The following is an 18,483-nucleotide window of genomic DNA, read 5'->3' on the forward strand; positions in this document are numbered from 1 at the left end:
TTCTGGGAACAACCAAGACCAATGAAGATGAGGGGTTCCAAATCTAATAAACCTGCTCTCCCAAGTGAGGCTTAAGCCACAAATCTCAATGCCAATGATACACATTTTCTTTTGTTTACTTCTTTCTATCCCATGTCTTCACTTAAAACTCCAGCTGCGATTGACCCTTCCATTTATAATCTTTTGTCTTTTGCACCAAATATGCCATACACATGAAAATTATAGAGGATGATATAACAAAGATCTCCACTTACCAACACCCAAATTTCACAAATATTACCTCTTTACCAGACATTTTCTTTTTAATAAATGAAATACAATGGATGCAGAAAATGACATCCCTCAATAACCAAATTCTCTATCTTACTTCTCCAGTGGTAACCATAATCCTGCAGTTGTATATCCTTTCTGGCCATTTAAAAAATGCCTTTACTTCATACATATGTATCTATAAACAACATGTACAGTTACTCTGGTGTTTATGAATTTTACAGACATAATAACACATATCATCATGCACTTTGATTTTTTTCATTCAGCATTGGGTTATGGAGATCCAAATAGATTCAATTGATTGGTTCTTTTTTCCTACTTTTTATTTTATATTAGAGTATGGCTGATTAACAATATTATGACAGTTTCAGGCAGACAGCAAAGGGACTCAGCCATACAAAAAAATGAATGCATTCTCCCCCAAACTCCCCTCCAATTCAGGCTGCCACATAACATTAAGCAAAGTTTCCTGTGCTATACAGTAAGACCTTGTTAGTTATCCATTTTAAGTATAGCAATATGTACACGTGATCCCAAACTCCCTAATTATCCCTTCCCCTCATTCTTCCCCTCTGACAATCGTAGGTTTGTTCTCTACAAGTCTCTGTTTTGTAAGTAAGCTCATTTATATCACTTCTTTTAGATTCTCCTCTGTCCGACTTACTTCACTCAGTTCTCTCTGCTGCATGCAGTTGTGTACATATGTAAAATTTATTTGTTAATCCCTGTGTTGATCAACTTTCCATTTCCACTACTATACGTGACTTGTAATGAACATTCTTACCCGTCTCATATTTTAAGTATTTTCAAGACCTTTTCCAGGATGTACATCTAGAGGTAAATTACTAGATGATAGTGTTCTTGCCTGGAGAATCCCAGGGATGGGGGAGCCTGATGGGCTGCCGTCTATGGGGTCACACAGAGTTGGACACGACTGAAGCGACTTAGCAGCAGCAGCAGCAGCATGAGACACATATCTTAATATTTTCTCAGTATCTATAAATTTCTTTCCAAAGCAGTTGTACCAATGTCTACCCCAGTCAACAGTGTAGGAGTTCCCTCCTTAATGATCACCTAGTATTTTCAGATATTTAATTTTTGACAATTTGATGATCATAAAGTAATTTGTTATTGTTGCTTTCATTTTCATTGTCCTAATGAATCCATTCCGGATCTGAATAACTCACCCCTGATTTGCTTTTATGCCATCTTTGACATCTTCTGAGTCTCTACACAAGGTTTAAATCCTACATCTGGGCATCTCTTCCAGTCCAGTGGTCTGCTTATCTATTCCTGCTCCAGTGTCCCCCTCTTATAGCCTAGTTTTAGGCAGCTTTTTTACCCAGTAAATTAATTCCTACACCTCCCTATCTTCTTCAAAATTATTCTGGCAATTCTGGGCCATTTGTTTATCATATGAATTTTAAGCCTATCAACTTTCCAAAACACTTCTGTTAGGAATTAAATTATTGTTAGTAAAATTTATGTGTTAATTCTTGGAGAAGTCACATCTTTATAATACTGCATCTTCTTAATCATGATCATGAAATATCACTTCATTTACTTTTGTATTTAATAAAGCTTTACACTATTCTTCATTAATGTCTACATGTGTTTTACTGTATTCATTCCTAGGCACCATAATACTTTTGCTGCTTTCGTAAATGGTATCTTTTTAAAAATTATCTTATTCTAAGTGTTTATTGCTTATATATAGAAACCACTGAATTTTTATACTGATCCTATATCCTGAAACCTTATAGAACTCCAATTATTCTTTCAATTTGTAGGTTTTCTTGCATTTTCCATTTTTACAATTATATCATCAGAATGTAACAACAGTGTTTTCTTCTTTCCTGACCCTTAAAAATTGTATTTCTTTTTCCTAACCTATTTCTTGGGGCTGGATTACAGTACAGAAATGAATAGAAAGAGAATAGTGGATGTTCCTTCTTGATCCTGACATTAAAGAAAGTGCTACTGAAAGTTCACCATTAAGTGCACTTCCTGCCCATTTTTGCAGATACTTTTGGCTATGTTAAGGAAACTCCTTTCTATTCCTTGTTAGCTAATAATATTTTTTTTATCTTAAATTGCTGCTGAAGGCTCTCAAATTTTTTTCTACATAAGGCTTACCTAGTGGCTCAGCTGGTAAAGAATCCTCCTGCAATGCAGGAGACCTGGGTTTGACCCCTAGGTGGGGAAGAACCCTTGGAGGAGGGAATGGCTACCCGCTCCAAGTATTCTGGCCTGGAGAATTCCATTAATTGTATAGTCCATGGGGTCGCGAAGAGTCGGACACAACTGAGCGACTTTCACTTCACTTCACTTCATTGATATAATTGTCTTTTCTCTGTTAGTTAATATGCAAATTGTTATACAGAATTTATTTAGAGAAAACATTTCAATGTTAAATTAGCCTCACATTCTTGGAATGAATTCTACTTGATCATGATGCATTTTCTGCAAACTTTGCTGCCTCAGTTTGCTAACATTTTATTTAAGAATTTTGCATTTATGAGAGTCATCTTTTGTGCTGCTTAAGATATAATTTTATGAGGTATTTAGTAAATAAGTTAAAATCTTGTAGGATTATGGAAATTCTTCTTTCTCCTTATAATTCTATCATTTTTTGCTTTATGTATTTGGAGGCCATATTACTAGGTATCAGATCAGATCAGATCAGATCAGTCGCTCAGTTGTGTCCGACTCTTTGCGACCCCATGAATCGCAGCACTCCAGGCCTCCCTGTCCATCACCAACTCCCGGAGTTCATTCAGACTCATGTCCATTGAGTCAGTGATGCCATCCAGCCATCTCATCCTCTGTCGTCCCCTTCTCCTCCTGCCCCCAATCCCTCCCAGCATCAGAGTTTTTTCCAATGAGTCAACTCTTCGCATGAGGTGGCCAAAGTACTGGAGTTTCAGCTTTAGCATCATTCCTTCCAAAGAAATCCCAGGGCTGATCTCCTTCAGAATGGACTGGTTGGATCTCCTTGCAGTCCAAGGGACTCTCAAGAGTCTTCTCCAACACCACAGTTCAAAAGCATCAATTCTTCGGCACTCAGCCTTCTTCACAGTCCAACTCTCACATCCATACATGACCACAGGAAAAACCATAGCCTTGACTAGATGAACCTTTGTTGGCAAAGGAATGTCTCTGCTTTTGAATATGCTATCTAGGTTGGTCATAACCTTCCTTCCAAGGAGTAAGCGTCTTTTAATTTCACGGCTGCAGTCACCATCTGCAGTGATTTTGGAGTCCAAAAAAATAAAGTCTGACACTGTTTCCCCGTCTAGTTCCCATAAAGTGGTGGGACCGGATGCCATGATCTTCGTTTTCTGAATGTTGAGCTTTAAGCCAACTTTTTCACTCTCCACTTTCACTTTCATCAAGGGGCTTTTTAGTTCCTCTTCACTTCAAACTCCAGTACTTTGGCCACCGCATGTGAAGAGTTGACTCATTGGAAAAGACTCTGATGCTGGGAGGGATTGGGGGCAGGAGGAGAAGGGGACGACAGAGGATGAGATGGCTGGATGGCATCACTGACTCAATGGACGTGAGTCTGAGTGAACTCCGGGAGTAGGTGATGGACAGGGAGGCCTGGCGTGCTGCGATTCATGGGGTCGCAAAGAGTCAGACGAAACTGAGCGACTGAACTGAACTGAACTGAACTGATACATTCAAATATTCAGTCTTCCTAACAAATTATACCTTTCATCCTCTTAACACTCCCTCAATTAAGTGGCCTGTCAGTCATTTGACCATATGCATTGTTGAACACAATGAGCCTTGTGTGCCAAGCACGGTGCTAGGATTTAGGAAGCAATAGAAACACGCTCTCTGCCCTCCTGGGGATCATAATCTAGTGGGAAGGCTGAGGCAAGTATTGTGTCCCCAGGTCTTACCAGACTGACTTTAAAAAATATTAACTCTAGTAATTCCAGATGAGCCTTGTTCAAAGAGTTCATCCTAATAATTAAATTGAAGGTCTTTGCACCTTTTATCAAGAAAATCAGTGCTGCCTGAAAGTCTAAGGGTTACCATGTCTAAGCCTCATTTCCATGCAGTTCTTCTCCCCAACACACCTGCCAACTCTGCCCCTCCGTCTCAACACCTGCACACACCCTCATTCAGAGTCCATTCACTATGAATGGAATATCTGTCATTGGAGGTTTCATGTAAATTGGGTTTTTTCCAAAATTCTTCCAAAACATTTCCCTTTCCTTCAATCTGGCACTCCTAAATGAGGACAGGGAAAGGATCTCTTTGGAAAGGCTGTTATCTTACAGACCCTGCTGTTACTGGCAGAAGAACTGGGGTCAAAGAGCAAAGTTCACTCAAGATTTAACTGATAAATCATTAGTAAACCTGTGTGCAAATTAAAAAACCCTATAATTATTAACATGACAACAGAATTTCCAGGTTTCCTCATTTCTCAATTATCTTTTTCAAGAAGAAATTCCAATATTTTCCTAACTGATGAAATATATTCTGTATCTTAAAAGTAATTCACTATGTGGGAACTATAGATGGCAAGTCCCTTGACTGATGTCCTGACACTCCTATTTACCAGTCATGGGAAGTTCCTCATCTTCTCTGGTCTTATATAAAATGAAGAAAATTATACCTGATCTGCTTAAAGAGAGAATGAAAAGAACCAGAGCAAATGTTTCTTAACATCCTTTATAATTCAACGATAATTTCTATATAATATTCATTTTACCTCTGAACCTAGAAGATCTTAGAGTGTTATTTCAAATGCCTTCTACATCTGAAAATGTAGTCATGTCCAACTCTTTGTGACCATAAGGACTGTAGCCCACCAGGCTCCTCTGCCCATGGGCTTCCCCAGACAAGAATACTGGAGTGGGATCGAATACCCAGGGATCCAACCCGGGTCTCTTGCTTTATAGGCAGAGTCTTTACTGTCTGAGCCACTCCCAGATCTGAAGGGAACCTAATGTTTCCTCCTCATTCTAGTTTTCAGATTCAGTGGATATCACTGTCGCTATAAAAGTCAAAAGACCCAACATTTTGGAAAACAGTTTTGTGTCATGTTAATTCAGTTAAATGACAAGTTGATGTCATCTCACTGGAGTGCATTTAAAACATATATACATTTTGACCTAGAAATTTCTCTTCAGGAATTTGTCCAAAGTTAAAAAAAAAACAGTTATTCTAGTGCACAAAGTTCTATGTCCTAGGATGCTGGAGAAAATACAGCTGTCCATCTATAGGGACTCACTAAGTAAAATAAATGGAGACTTCCAGCTTCTCCAACATGTAAAGGGCTTGGAAGATGTCACTCTCATTTTTACAAGAAGAAACTGAAAACCAATGGCTTTTCTTGAAGCCATGATAGAAGTGAGATTGCAGAGAGAAATGTCACTCAGGATCTAGAAATACAGGCAAGTCTTCAAAGTCACAGTCAAGACCTTCTTAATCTGGAGCCACAACTGGTAGAAATACATAACAGCAATGTTGAAAAATTGCTAGAGGCTGAGCGTGGACTAGCACGAGAATGCGAAACTCCCTGTTTGCCAGAGTTTTAGGAGGATCCTTAATTTTCTGGGCATCATCTACAGTACAGGAACACCACTAGATTTTCATGGTGAAGGTCCCTTTGGCTGGGGAAAAAGTGAAAATGTTAGTTGCTCAGTCGTATCTGACTCTTTGCAACCTCGTGGACTGTATCTCACCAGGCTCCTCTGTCCATGGGATTCTCCAGGCAGGAATACTAGAGTGGATTGGCATGACCTTCTCTAGGGGATCTTCCTGACCCAGGGATTGAACCCAGGTCCCCCACATTGCTGGCAGATTCTTTACTGTCTGAGCCACCAGGGAAGCCCTTGGCTGGGGAAGGAGAAGAGTAACCATCACAAGATATACACAGAGACCTCACCTTAACACAGATTTGTTCTCCAGGGCAGACTTTGCAGGAGCCCCGTATCAGTTGGCAAAGTGCTCCAGCCACCTCTATGCTTCCTACCTCACCTAAGGGAGAAAATAAAGAACATAGTCAAAAGGAATAAGGGCTTCAAGGAAACAGACTGGGGAAACTGAAGCCAAGGAAGGGAGCAGAGGGCAGATTTTTTCTTTTTTTTTAGTTTATACTTACTGAAAATTCATAGATAAATACTTGTGACGATCACCCAGTTCAGAGACATAGGTCCACTAAAAGACAGATCCAATCATAAGATTTTAGGGCTTCAGTTTCCTAGTGGCTCACATGGTAAAGAATCTGCTTGCAATGCAGGAGACCAGGGTTTGATCCCTGGGTCGGGAAGATCCTCTGGAGAAGGGAATGGCTACCCATGCCAATATGCTTTCCTGGAGAGTTCCATGGCTAGGGGAGCCTGGAGGGCTACAGCACATGGGGTGGCAAAAAGTCAGACACGACTGAGCGACAAATGTAGTAACAGTGGATTATAGCTGAAAGAGCTGCCCTGGCTCTATTTAAAGAGAAGGAAGCCCTAAAATCACAGGGGACAAAACAAGGACACTAGAGGAATTTGAATCCTCTGGCACTTACAGCTACAGAAAACAAACACATCCCAGCTCTACCAGATTAACATAAAACCTCACAGTAAAAACTTATTTGCCTCAGGTCCTGTGACCTAATACATCACATCCATCTTTCATTTAAAAGTTTCCAGGGATGCTAAAATGATAGAGGAAAAAAATAATCTGAAGAGACAAATTGAGCATCAGAATCAGACTCAACTATGATGCAAATATTGGAGTTATCAGACAATTTTAAAATAATTATGATTAATATGTTCAATGTCCTAATGAGAAAGGCAGACATTGTGTAATATCAGATGAGTAAAGGAAGCAGAGAGATAGAAACTGCAAGAAAGAATTGAAAGGAAATGCTAGAAATCAAAAATGCGTAATAACAACAACAAACAAAAATTTTAAATGTCTTTGATTGGCTCATCAGTAGACTGAACATAGCTGAGGAAATGATCAGTGAATTTCCCAGATTAAAATAGAGTGGGGGAAAAAATAACAGAACCTCCAAGAACTTTGGGACAATTTCAAAAGCTGTAATATGTGTATAATTAAAACACCAGAAGAAGAGAGAACAGGGAAGAAATACTGAAGTAACAATGGCCAAGAATTTTCCAAAATTAAATTAAACATATCACAGAATACCTCGAAAGAATTAGGAATGATGACTCAGATCTTTATTTTAAACGAAAAGCTATATTGTTGACTATAAGCAGTTTATGAAAAAAAATTGTGTATACATAGGTACACACATGAGAACGAATTTCTTCTGTTTTCACAGACAGCATATATTGTATTATGGTAATCAAAATAAATGTTTTTCCTTTTAAATAATGAGGGTACAAGTGCTCACTGTGAAATTATTCCGAGTGCCATGCTCTGCTTCCCCACTCTAGGCAGCCCCAGATGGGTACCTCTCACCTTAATAATCTTTAAACTTAAAGCCCAAAAAAAATCACAGATCAAAGGAGCTTACAGTCTGCAGTGTTCACAGAAGCAAAATAGATTACAGCCCAGGGGAGTTGAGGTCACGTGCCAGACTTCAGGAACTCGGTGTTTTCTCACCTCAGTCTAACAGTGTGACAGCTTAGGCAGCCCGGGGAGAGGCTGTGTTGCAACTGGTCTCACTGACGTGGGTCAGTCCCATGGCAGTTGACAAGCCAGACTGCATAATCATCTTCTACAAGCCCCCAAAGCAGAATGGGCTGGGAGCTGGGAACCCACACAAAAGTGGGCAATTTACATTGAATTTAAAACACTTTCTGTGCTTACCTGGTACCCTCACCTCTCCTGGGCATTTGGGATAAAAAGATTGTTTCCCAGATGTTTGTGAAGGATGTGGTCAAGCCAGTTGGTCCTCTGTGAAAGGCGACTCGAGACGTCCACCCTATATGGTATTTCCCCAACCCCACCCTTCTTGAAGGAGGAGATGGAGAGGATGTGACCACTGGTTGAGCCAAGAGCTGGATCCAGGCACTCAGAGGCCCCTCACCCCCTCTTCTGTCCTTGGCATGTGCGTTCTGCCCATCATTCACACAATGGGAACTGGTCCAAAGATGCAGGCTTGAGAGAGTAACGTGTACATTACTGGACAGTGTACCTGACTGACCTCATTTAAGGCCTCTATATAAGATTTTAAGGGGCTTCCCTGGTGACTCAGTGGTAAAGAATCCACCTGTCAATGCAGGAGACACGGGTTCAATCCCTGTTCTGGGAAGATGCCACATTCACGGAGCAACTAAACCTGTGCACCATGCCTATTGAGCCTGTGCTCTAGAGCCTGGGAACCGCAACTACTGAGCTCACTCGCTACAGCTACTGAATCTGAGCACCCTAGAGCCTGTGCTCCGCAACAAGAGCAGCCACTGCAATGAGAAGCCTGTGCATAACCACTAGAGAGTAGCCCCTGCTTGCCGCAACTAGAGAAAAGTCCAGGCAGCAACAAAGACTCAGCACAGCCAAACAGAAATTAAATAAAATTATTTTAAAAAATCATTTTGAGATTCCAGTGGGTAGGGTGCAAAGATCTACACTCCAAAGACAAGCCTCATAAGTAAGTTCCCTTGCTTATTAAATCTGCCACCTACCACTGCGGAGAGACCTGCCTCTTTCTTCTGTCTCTCCTTGCCTTCCATTAACAGGAGCCACTTTCCAAACCAACACCCCCTTACCCTCCCAGCTCCAGTTGCCTTTGTCACTCTCCCCACTTAGGCACTGCCCTACTCCAGAGGCACCCACTCCAGAGCTGCTGGAAGATGTCTATTCACAGAAACCTGGATGGATTTGAAAAGCATGGCTCTGAGTGGGAAAAAAAAAAGTACACATACTTACATAAAGTAAAAATGCGTTCACCCCGAACAATACGCATTTTACAAGAATGTGTTGTTGTTTGATCACTTAGTCGTGTCCGACTCTGTGACCACATGGACTATAGCTCACCAGGCTCGTCTGTCCATAGGATTCTCCAGACAAGAATTCTGGAATGGGTTGCCATTTCCTTCTCCAGGGGGTCTTCCCGACCCAGGGATCAAGCTGGGGTCTTCTACATTGCAGGTGGATTATTTACTGCTGAGTCAGTGGGGAGCCCTTTACGAGAGTACTTATCAAGAAAAAGGTATACATTAAACACACAGAATAGTTACTTATGGAGGTTAAGGGTGCAGGAGAGGCAGGAGTGACAAATGGGAATTTAAGAAATTAAAGCATAGTAAAAATAAAGCCCCCTAAATCCTCAGCTCTCAACTTCTTGCACTATTCTGATACCTAAGGCAGCAGTCCAGGGCCTTCCCTAGCTATTCGATGCCCCTCTGCTTTTCCATGGGCCACCCTCTTCCCCATTAGTGCCTCCTGTCTTCCTCAAGACCCCCAACACCAACAGCAATGTCTTTACCTGTTCACTTCATGCATATCTTCCTTCTTTCTCTTTTTCGCTGTTTCCTTTCAAAGTCACTGACCCTTGGAACTGTATCCTGGCCCTTCTCCCATACCCATCATCACCGTTCCGAGACGTTCATCCAATGAGACCTTCATGGGACACAAAACTAACAAAATAGTCCAGGAGAACCAGAGGGTAGGACGCTGTGGGGGCCGGGGGGCGGGGAGGTTCCAGACGGAGAGAACATAATGTATACCTATGCTGATTCATGTTGATGTATGGCAGAAACCAACACAATAGTGTAAAGCGATTATCCTTCAATTAAAGAAAGTCCAGAAGACTTTTGCTTTGCCTACCTGCCTTCTCTTTTCTCTCCTCCTCCCTCTCTCCTTCCCTCTCCCTCTTTCCTTTGCCCTTTCTCTCCCCTTAAGGCACTGTTGCCAACCACGGAAGCTCTGCGGCCCGCCGGAAGTGAAGGTAGTAATCCCTCCACGACTCCCCTCTGGAGCTCCTCCCCTTCCTCCCTAATCTCAAAGTCCAGCTGGTCAGTGAGCAGTTGAGTCCTTGCTCCGTGGGAAGCACAGGTTTAATTGCTCCTGCTTCTGTGGGGACTTGCTTCCTGACTGGGAGAAATGACAGGAGCCTGGGGACATTTGCTGAGATCTTTGCACCTGAAAACCTTATCTCTCTGGATCCCCAAGACGTGCTTTTCCCTTAAGGGTGAGTGGAAACCAGGGGGATGTGGGTCAGTGGAAGGGTCAGTGAGAGTGGAAGGGCTGAGTTCTGGAGCTTGTTGCCTGGAATTCTCGAATTCCAGACAGATCATCTAAGACCTGTGGGCTAGACCCCACCTTGTCAAACCCAGTGCCCCCTTTTCATGTCCAATATTTTGTAATGCATCCTTTCATCCCGAAACGAAATTCATGGGTAATAAAATCAGACTAGACACAATTTTAAACTAAAAATATTTGCAGAAACATAAAGAGGAATTGGAGAAGGAAATGGCAACCCACTCCAGTGTTCTTGCCTGGAGAATCCCAGGGACGGGGGAGCCTGGTGGGCTGCCATCTATGGGGTCGCACAGAGTCGGACACGACTGAAGCGACTTAGCAGCAGCAGCAGCAGCAAAGAGGAAATAAAAGAAAGCAATTCAAATCATGAAGTATTAACTGTAGTATACAGATGCTTGAACTACTTTAAAAGACATAAAGCATCCTCACAAATTTCTGCCATGCCCCTAAAATGTGGTACCCCCCCCCCAATTACTAACAAGGAAACTGAGCCTCAGAGAAGTCATTTACCCAAAGCCACCTGAGCCAGGACTAGACTGTGAACCTCTTCTTCCACACAGACTCTCCTTTTTCTCCAGCAGGAACAGACCTGGGGTGGCCAGGTCTGGTGGTAGCTTCATGTATTCCTGATTTTCACACATATCTTGTTTCACTAGGAGCCCACCACCTCCTCACTAATCTCTCTGATGAAATGTGAGCATAAGCAATCATCATCATCTCATTGATGAGACATAGCAAGACCCCATGCCCCACAGGCCCTGAACAAAGGGGACCCTTTTCCATTGCCCTTTGATGATCAATTTTATCTTCATTTTCTCCACATCTTTCCTTTTCCTCTCTCCTGCCTTCCTCTTCCATTTGCTTTCTTCCCCCTTAACAGCTGTGATTCTTTGAAACTTAATATGTATCTGGTGCTCTCATCTTCAAACAAACTTCTTAGGGAATACTATTATCCCATTTCACAGATGAGACAGAAGGATAAAGGATCATTTAAAAATTTGATCAAAGGCAGCAATGTAGACATGACAACTTGAGATTCAAAGCCAGGTCTGTCTGACTCCAAAGTCAGAGTGATTCCACCAGGCCTTTTCTAAACCACTCTTCTTCCAGTCTGGTTTGGATTTCTCTTTTCCCCCAGTCATGGGTCCTTTGCCAGAACATTATTTAACTCCAACATTTTCTGGAGAAGGAGAAGGAGAAGGAGAAGGAGCTAGAATTATACCCAGAGTCTCATGCTCGGTAAAGAGGACGCTATCCTAAAAGTACCGGTTGTTGACAAGGCAAGAGAAAATACTGTCTCTGTTGGCCCTTCCCCTTTCCTACCCCAGCCCTGAGGGTTGTGGAGCTGGGCTGGGGGTGGGACCAGGTGAGGCTCGGTGCCTACAAATCTTGATCAACTCAGCAGGGACTCTTCCACCAAGGGCACTGTGGGGGAGAAGTCATCTTGCAAAAACCCACAACACATAGACATGGATGTCCTACTCTACCTAGCTTTTCAAAAACTTTGGTGCTTGACTTCCACTTTCTTACCTACTAGTCTTAAATACCTACCTGCTTGTTTGTTCATCCAAGCACACACTCATTGAACACACACTTCTTATGGACCTGCTGGATTCTACAAATAAACATTTAGTCAATAAGTAATTGAGCACTTACCCCTGTGCTTAAACTAAGCCACAGTGAGCAAAACAAAACCTTGGCCCTTATGTGTCTCAATGGGGGAGACTGAGGATAAACAGAAAATTGCATAAATATATTTTTAAAATATCCAGTAGAGATATGGGCTATAAATTATGGTGAGGGGATAGAAAAATAAAATGAGGGGAGGGGGAGACAGGGTCCATGTTAGATAGGAAGATCACCTGGTGTAAGTATTGCCAGATATGCAAAAAAAAAAAAAAAGTGTCACAATCCTTATGTAACACCTACACATATATTGTGTGATATATGTGTGCACGGAATATTTAGCCTTGCCTCTGTTTGACAGGCACAATCACGTTAGGCTAACTATATCCATAAAGTTACAGAAGCAATTTGTTTTTTGGATGAAAGAGTATAGAAAATATCTTCAGTTCAGTTCAGTCGCTCAGTTGTGTCCGACTCTTTGCGACCCCTGAATCGCAGCACGCCAGGCCTCCCTGTCCATCACCAACTCCCGGAGTTCACTCAGACTCACGTCCATCGAGTCAGTGATGCCATCCAGCCATCTCATCCTCTGTCGTCCCCTTCTCCTCCTGCCCCCAGCATCAGAGTCTTTTCCAGTGAGTCAACTCTTCACATGAGGTGGCCAAAGTACTGGAGTTTCAGCTTTAGCATCATTCCTTCCAAAGAAATCCCAGGGCTGATCTCCTTCAGAATGGACTGGTTGGATCTCCTTGCAGTCCAAGGGACTCTCAAGAGTCTTCTCCAACACCACAGTTCAAAAGCATCAATTCTTCAGCACTCAGCCTTCTTCACAGTCCAACTCTCACATCCATACATGACCACAGGAAAAACCATAGCCTTGACTAGACGGACCTTTGTTGGCAAAGTAATGTCTCTGCTTTTCAATATGCTATGTAGGTTGGTCATAACTTTCCTTCCAAGGAGTAAGCATCTTTTAATTTCATGGCTGCAGTCACCATCTGCAGTGATTTTGGAGCCCAAAAAATAGTCTGACACTGTTTCCACTGTTTCCCCATCTATTTCCCATGAAGTGATGGGACCAGATGCCATGATCTTTGTTTTCCGAATGTTGAGCTTTAAGCCAACTTTTTCACTCTCCACTTTCACTTTCATCAAGAGGCTCTTTAGTTCCTTTTCACTTTCTGCCATCAGGATGGTGTCATCTGCATATCTGAGGTTATTGATATTTCTCCCAGCAATCTTAATTCCAGCTTGTGCTTCTTCCAGCCCAGCCTTTCTCATGATGTACTCTGCATATAAGTTAAATAAGCAGGGTGACAATATACAGCCTTGACATACTCCTTTTCCTATTTGGAACCAGTCTGTTGTTCCATGTCCAGTTCTAACTGTTGCTTCCTTACCTGCATACAAATTTCTCAAGAGGCAGGTTAGGTGGTCTGGTATTCCCATCTCTTTCCGAACTTTCCACAGTTTATTGTGATCCACACAGTCAAAGGCTTCTTAGCCATGCCTTTTTTACTAATTAGCTAAATTGGAGCTCGTGGTAAAGAATTCACCTGCCAGTGCAGGAGATACAAGAGACTCAGGTTCGATCCCTGGGTCAGGAAGATCCCCTGGAGGAGGAAATGGCAAGCCACTCCAACATTCTTGCCTGGAGAATCCCATGAACAGAGAAGCCTGGTGAACTACAATCCATGGGGTCTCAAAGAGTCCAACACAACTGAGCGCGCACACACACACACACACACACAGGATTATTGAATGTATAACATGTTCAGGCAGGTGGGTATACACTCAAACATACTGTTTTGCTACCATCTGCCTTCTGTCCCACAAGGAGGGGTGCATAGGAGAGCGAATTAATTGCACATAACACCCATTTCCAGCTGAGAAACTTCCCAAAACTCCTGCAAAGTCTTTCCTAAGAAAAACATTCAAATTAGCCTAAAAGTAGGTGTTCCACCTACACCACCAGACCATCCTTTCTGCCATCTGAGGACTGATCTAAGCCCATCAGAAGGCTAGGAGGGACTCAGACTAGGCTTGCCCCCAAAAGTGCCAAAAGGAAGGACAAGAGTCACCAGCCTCAGAATCAGGCAGAGCTCTTGCTAGTGAACAACGTCAACTGGCCCCGGTTCACTTTAAGCAAAAGAACACTTATTGGAAGGATATGGAGGGAAGGTGGGAGGTGTTTGTAAGAATCAACAGGATGGTGAGGGGTGGCTCAAAAGTGCAAACACCTCACTTTTAATCACGTCCTCAGCTCTAAGGTGAGTGATAATATCTTCCTTTCTAAACCCATTGGCTATGCCAAGTATCAAATGAGACACCCAAAGTGACAAGTTTGTTTTGTTTTGGTTTGGTTTTGAATTTTTAATTAAATATATTTATTTCGGGTTTTGTTTTTTTAATTGGAATATATTTGCTTTACAATATCATGTTAGTTTCTGCTGTACAGCAATGTGGATCAATGATACATGTACATATATCCCCTCTTTTTTGGATTTCTTTCCCATTTAGGTCACCACAGAGCACTGAGTAGAGTTCCCTGCGCTATACAGTAGGTTCTCATCAGTTATCTATTTTATACATGAGTGTACATATGTCAATCCCAATCTCCCAGGCCATTCCCCCCTCGACAGCTTTTTTAAAGTGACTTAATATGCTATGCAGAAATAAGGTGTCATTAGCACTTTAATAAATGTCTTTAATGTTCTACCAAGTATGAGCATTGTATATTTTCAAATGCTATAGAACCTTTTTTTTTTTTCACTTGAAAGAGTCACAAGCTGTTGATAAATTTCCACTCTGTGTTGAAAGCTGGTTATGAATATTAAAAAAGTTTTTATCATTACAAAGAGAAGTTCCCCTAGAATTTTCACCTGGAAATCCCCATGTGCACACACACAATTTCCAGGAGTCTCAGAGAATCTTTATTAACCTTCAAATCTATGGCATCCTCAAAACAGAGGTAAAAAAAAAGTTATTTTGAAAAAAAACAGAGGTTATTTTGACTAGAGAATGCAGGCAATTAACCATGTATTTAGGTTTTTTCTAGTAAATAATGAAAACTGAAGCATTTTGCTTCTTTTTGTCCATTGATTATTGTATTTTCTATTTTTGTTGAGTTTGGGTTGTTTAGCAAGAGAGATTTTCAGCTGTTTTAAGATGTTATCTACATTTTTTTCTTTTTCATTAAAGTACAAACAGATTAGTTTCATGTAGACGAATAGTGATTCAATATTTTTATAAACTATATTCTATTTAAATAATTATAAAATATCGGCTATATGCCCTGTGCTATACAATATATTCTTGTGCCTTACTTATTTTATACATAGTGAAAGTGAAGTCGCTCAGTCGTTTGCAACTCTTTGCGACCCCATGGACTGTAGCTCCTCCACTCATGGGATTTTCCAGGCAAGAGCACTGGAGTGGGTTGCCATTTCCTTCTCCAGGGGATCTTCCCAACCCAGGGATCAAACCTGGGTCTCCTGCATTATAGGCAGACGCTTTACCATCTGAGCCACCAGGGAAGTTATACATAGTAGTTATACCTTTTAATCTCCTACCCATGTCTTGCCCCTCCCCCCATCCTTCTCACCACTGGTAACCCCTAGTTTGTTCTCTATATCTGTGAGTTGGTGTTTATTTTTTGTTATTAATATGGTTATTCACTTGTTTTATTTTTTGGATTCGACATATGTTATCTAGACTTATTTTACTTGTTGACATTATTTTTCCTACTTAATAACTAATCTTTCTTCCTTCCCTCTTCCTTCCTGAGAGCAGAATTTTATGAATTTCATTTTGAGCCCTCATTTCACCATCATATTCCCATGAATTTGGTGAATAAACAAATGAATGATTGAATATACCTACCTTGACCACTTAAAATTCAAGTTTTTCTTTATCAAATTTTTCCAACTCTCCTTATTGTCCTCTCCAGACCACTTTCATAATTTCCTGTAACTTTGGAGTCAAGAGACCTTTCAGTCTCCTCAGTGGGTAACTTCAGTTTTACAGATAGGAAAATGAGACTGCAGGATTGAAGAGAATTTGAATTCTTAGAAACACTCAGAATTTTTTTCCCCATCTCAGAAGAGCAACTAATGTAGAGAGAGACAATGAAAAGCTTTTCAAAAGGGGAAATTCTCAGAAAACTTAGGTTTATTTTGGGGTCATTTTTATATATGGGTAGCCAAAGCCATTTGCTTTTAAAGTAAGAGCAAATTAATGACATTCGTGACTATTTTAGAGCAGAAAAGTGAATGAACTCTTTCATGAAAGAAATAAAACATATTCAGAGTCATTACTTTCCAGCTCATTTAAAAACACAATTGTTCATTGTGTTTCTCAGGATGGTGACTCCATAGCCACACAAAACTCCAACATTACATCCATGGATTCAAACTTTCATGCTGAACAAGAGAAATCATTTGCCGAGCTCTCTCCACCTGTAAAATTATCTCTGTACTGACCTTGAACCTCAAAATTAGCAGCATTCTTTTCCAAGAGTACTTATAAAGTTTCTAGACATCTCTTTCAGCTCCAGTGTTCTCTGATTCTATTATTCCATCCCCTGCTATATAGAGGGGTCAAAATCTGTGATGGAAAAGGAGGGTGGAGGTGGCCAGTGAATGAGCAAAATGGTACCAGGCTTGGAGTCAGAAACTCAAAGTTTTGTTCTTCTTCTGTAGCTAACTGGCTTGGTGTTCTTAAATTAATTCACCACTTTAGGGTGGCTTCTACATCTATAAAATGAGCATCTTGACCAAAAGCAAAAAAAAAAAAAAATCTAAGCTTCCTTCTAGCTCCAAATATTTAATGATTCCTCTGGCTCCAGTTTATCTTGTGTTTGTTCTGGTCTTGTGTTTTCATGGACTTTGAGTTGTGTTTTATAAGAAGGTTTTGTCTTCTAGGTCTCCTTGCATGTACATATTATTACAGTCCATGGCCTAGCACCCCTTTTTCGTCCTCCCCAACAATAAATAGTCAACAGCCATTCATTCCCTGTTTATTGAGAGCCAACCCAGTACCAGAAACTGGGATTGGCACTGGGATTCAGGGACCAGGCAGCCCAAAGCTTAGAAAGCACCTCCATTAACAGAAAGGATGTACTCCAGAAACCCCCCAGCCCTGAGGGAAGTTTGAGCTCAACAGAGAATTGCAGTCCTTACAGTTCGGCAAAAGAGGGAGGAGCCTCCCAAGTTTGTGAGGAACCAAAGCGGGAGAAACCATGACTTTCCCCAGTAACTTCTGTGCCTTCCCTCAGATTCGAGAGGAACTCTTTTTTCCTCCAGAAAATTCATTATTTTTTATTTTTAATTTTATTGAAGTATAGTTGATTTACAATCTTGTGTTCATTTCTGCTATACAGCAAGTGATTCAGCTATACATACATACATATGCATTCTTTTTCATATTCTTTTTCATTGTGGTTTATCACAAGATGTTAAATACAGTTCCCTGTGCTATACAGTAGGACCTTGTTGTGTAAGAAAATTCATTATTGGGAATTCCCTGGCTAGGCAGTGGTTAGAACTCTGACTTTTCACTGCTAATGGCCTGGGGTCAATTCCTGGTCAGGGAACTAAGATCCTGCAAACCTCAATGAATGGCCAAAAAAACAAAAAGTTAATTATTAAGGTACCTCAGTCCGTGGCCTGTGCAGGTGTCTGGACACTGACCTGGTGACATAGGAGGCCAGAAAATTCCATTCTCCGATCATGCTCAGCGCCTCCACTTTGGGTTTTTGTTTTGTTTTGCTATTTATTTATTTTATTGGGATATAATTGCTTTACAATGTTGTATTAGTTTCTGCCAGACAATGAAGTAAATCAATTACATGTAGGCGTTTGTAACTGAGATGCTCCCAAGCAGGACACCCATCACCTCGCCTCTTTCCCTACCTCCAGTTACCTTCCCCCACATCTCAGACCGCCCCTCTGGCACCATAAGCACCCCAACCCCTTCACCTTTGGGGAGGCACTTCTGAGACTTGTCCTCAATTCTCCTTGCCTGGCTGCCTTGTAATAAACTCTTTCTGAGCTGTTTAAAAAAAAAAAAAGATACCTCAGTTTTAAATCCAAACTAAAATTTAAATGATTTTCTCAAAACTAAGAAATAAAATTGCCCTCAGGACTTTGATTTGGGTGACGACAGGTCATTTTTACGAATAGGCCTGTGTGATGCTTAGTTAAGGATACTAACCCACTCCGCTTTCAGCCCGTGCTTTCTGGACATCTGTGACCAGGTGCGGTCTTCATACAAAGCCCAGCATGCCGCCATGTGACTTCACACCCGAAAGATACCAGGTAAGCGTCGAGGTTTTAGGAGAACTCCAGTGAGGCGGTTCTTCTCAGGAGGGCTCCTCAAGAAAGACCCACAGACCGCCCTGCC

General features: G+C 41.5%; 1 protein-coding gene and 1 non-coding gene across 2 annotated transcripts in view; one reads left to right on the forward strand and one right to left on the reverse strand.

Annotated features, from left to right (window-relative positions):
- Window positions 1–10,219: 10,219 nt before the first annotated feature.
- The window catches only part of AGXT2 (alanine--glyoxylate aminotransferase 2), a 42,706-nt gene continuing 34,442 nt past the window's right edge, over window positions 10,220–18,483 (forward strand). Inside the window, 2 exon segments of the mRNA NM_001075821.2 lie at window positions 10,220–10,384; window positions 18,310–18,398. Of these exon segments, the coding sequence (NP_001069289.1) occupies window positions 10,297–10,384; window positions 18,310–18,398 (177 nt within the window). The 5' untranslated portion in view covers window positions 10,220–10,296.
- On the reverse strand, window positions 15,546–15,617 carry TRNAY-AUA (transfer RNA tyrosine (anticodon AUA)). Its single transcript has one exon. It is a non-coding gene; the product is annotated as a tRNA-Tyr (tRNA).

The sequence above is a fragment of the Bos taurus genome, chromosome 20 (genome assembly GCF_002263795.3).
Source record: "Bos taurus isolate L1 Dominette 01449 registration number 42190680 breed Hereford chromosome 20, ARS-UCD2.0, whole genome shotgun sequence".
NCBI lineage: Eukaryota > Metazoa > Chordata > Mammalia > Artiodactyla > Bovidae > Bos > Bos taurus.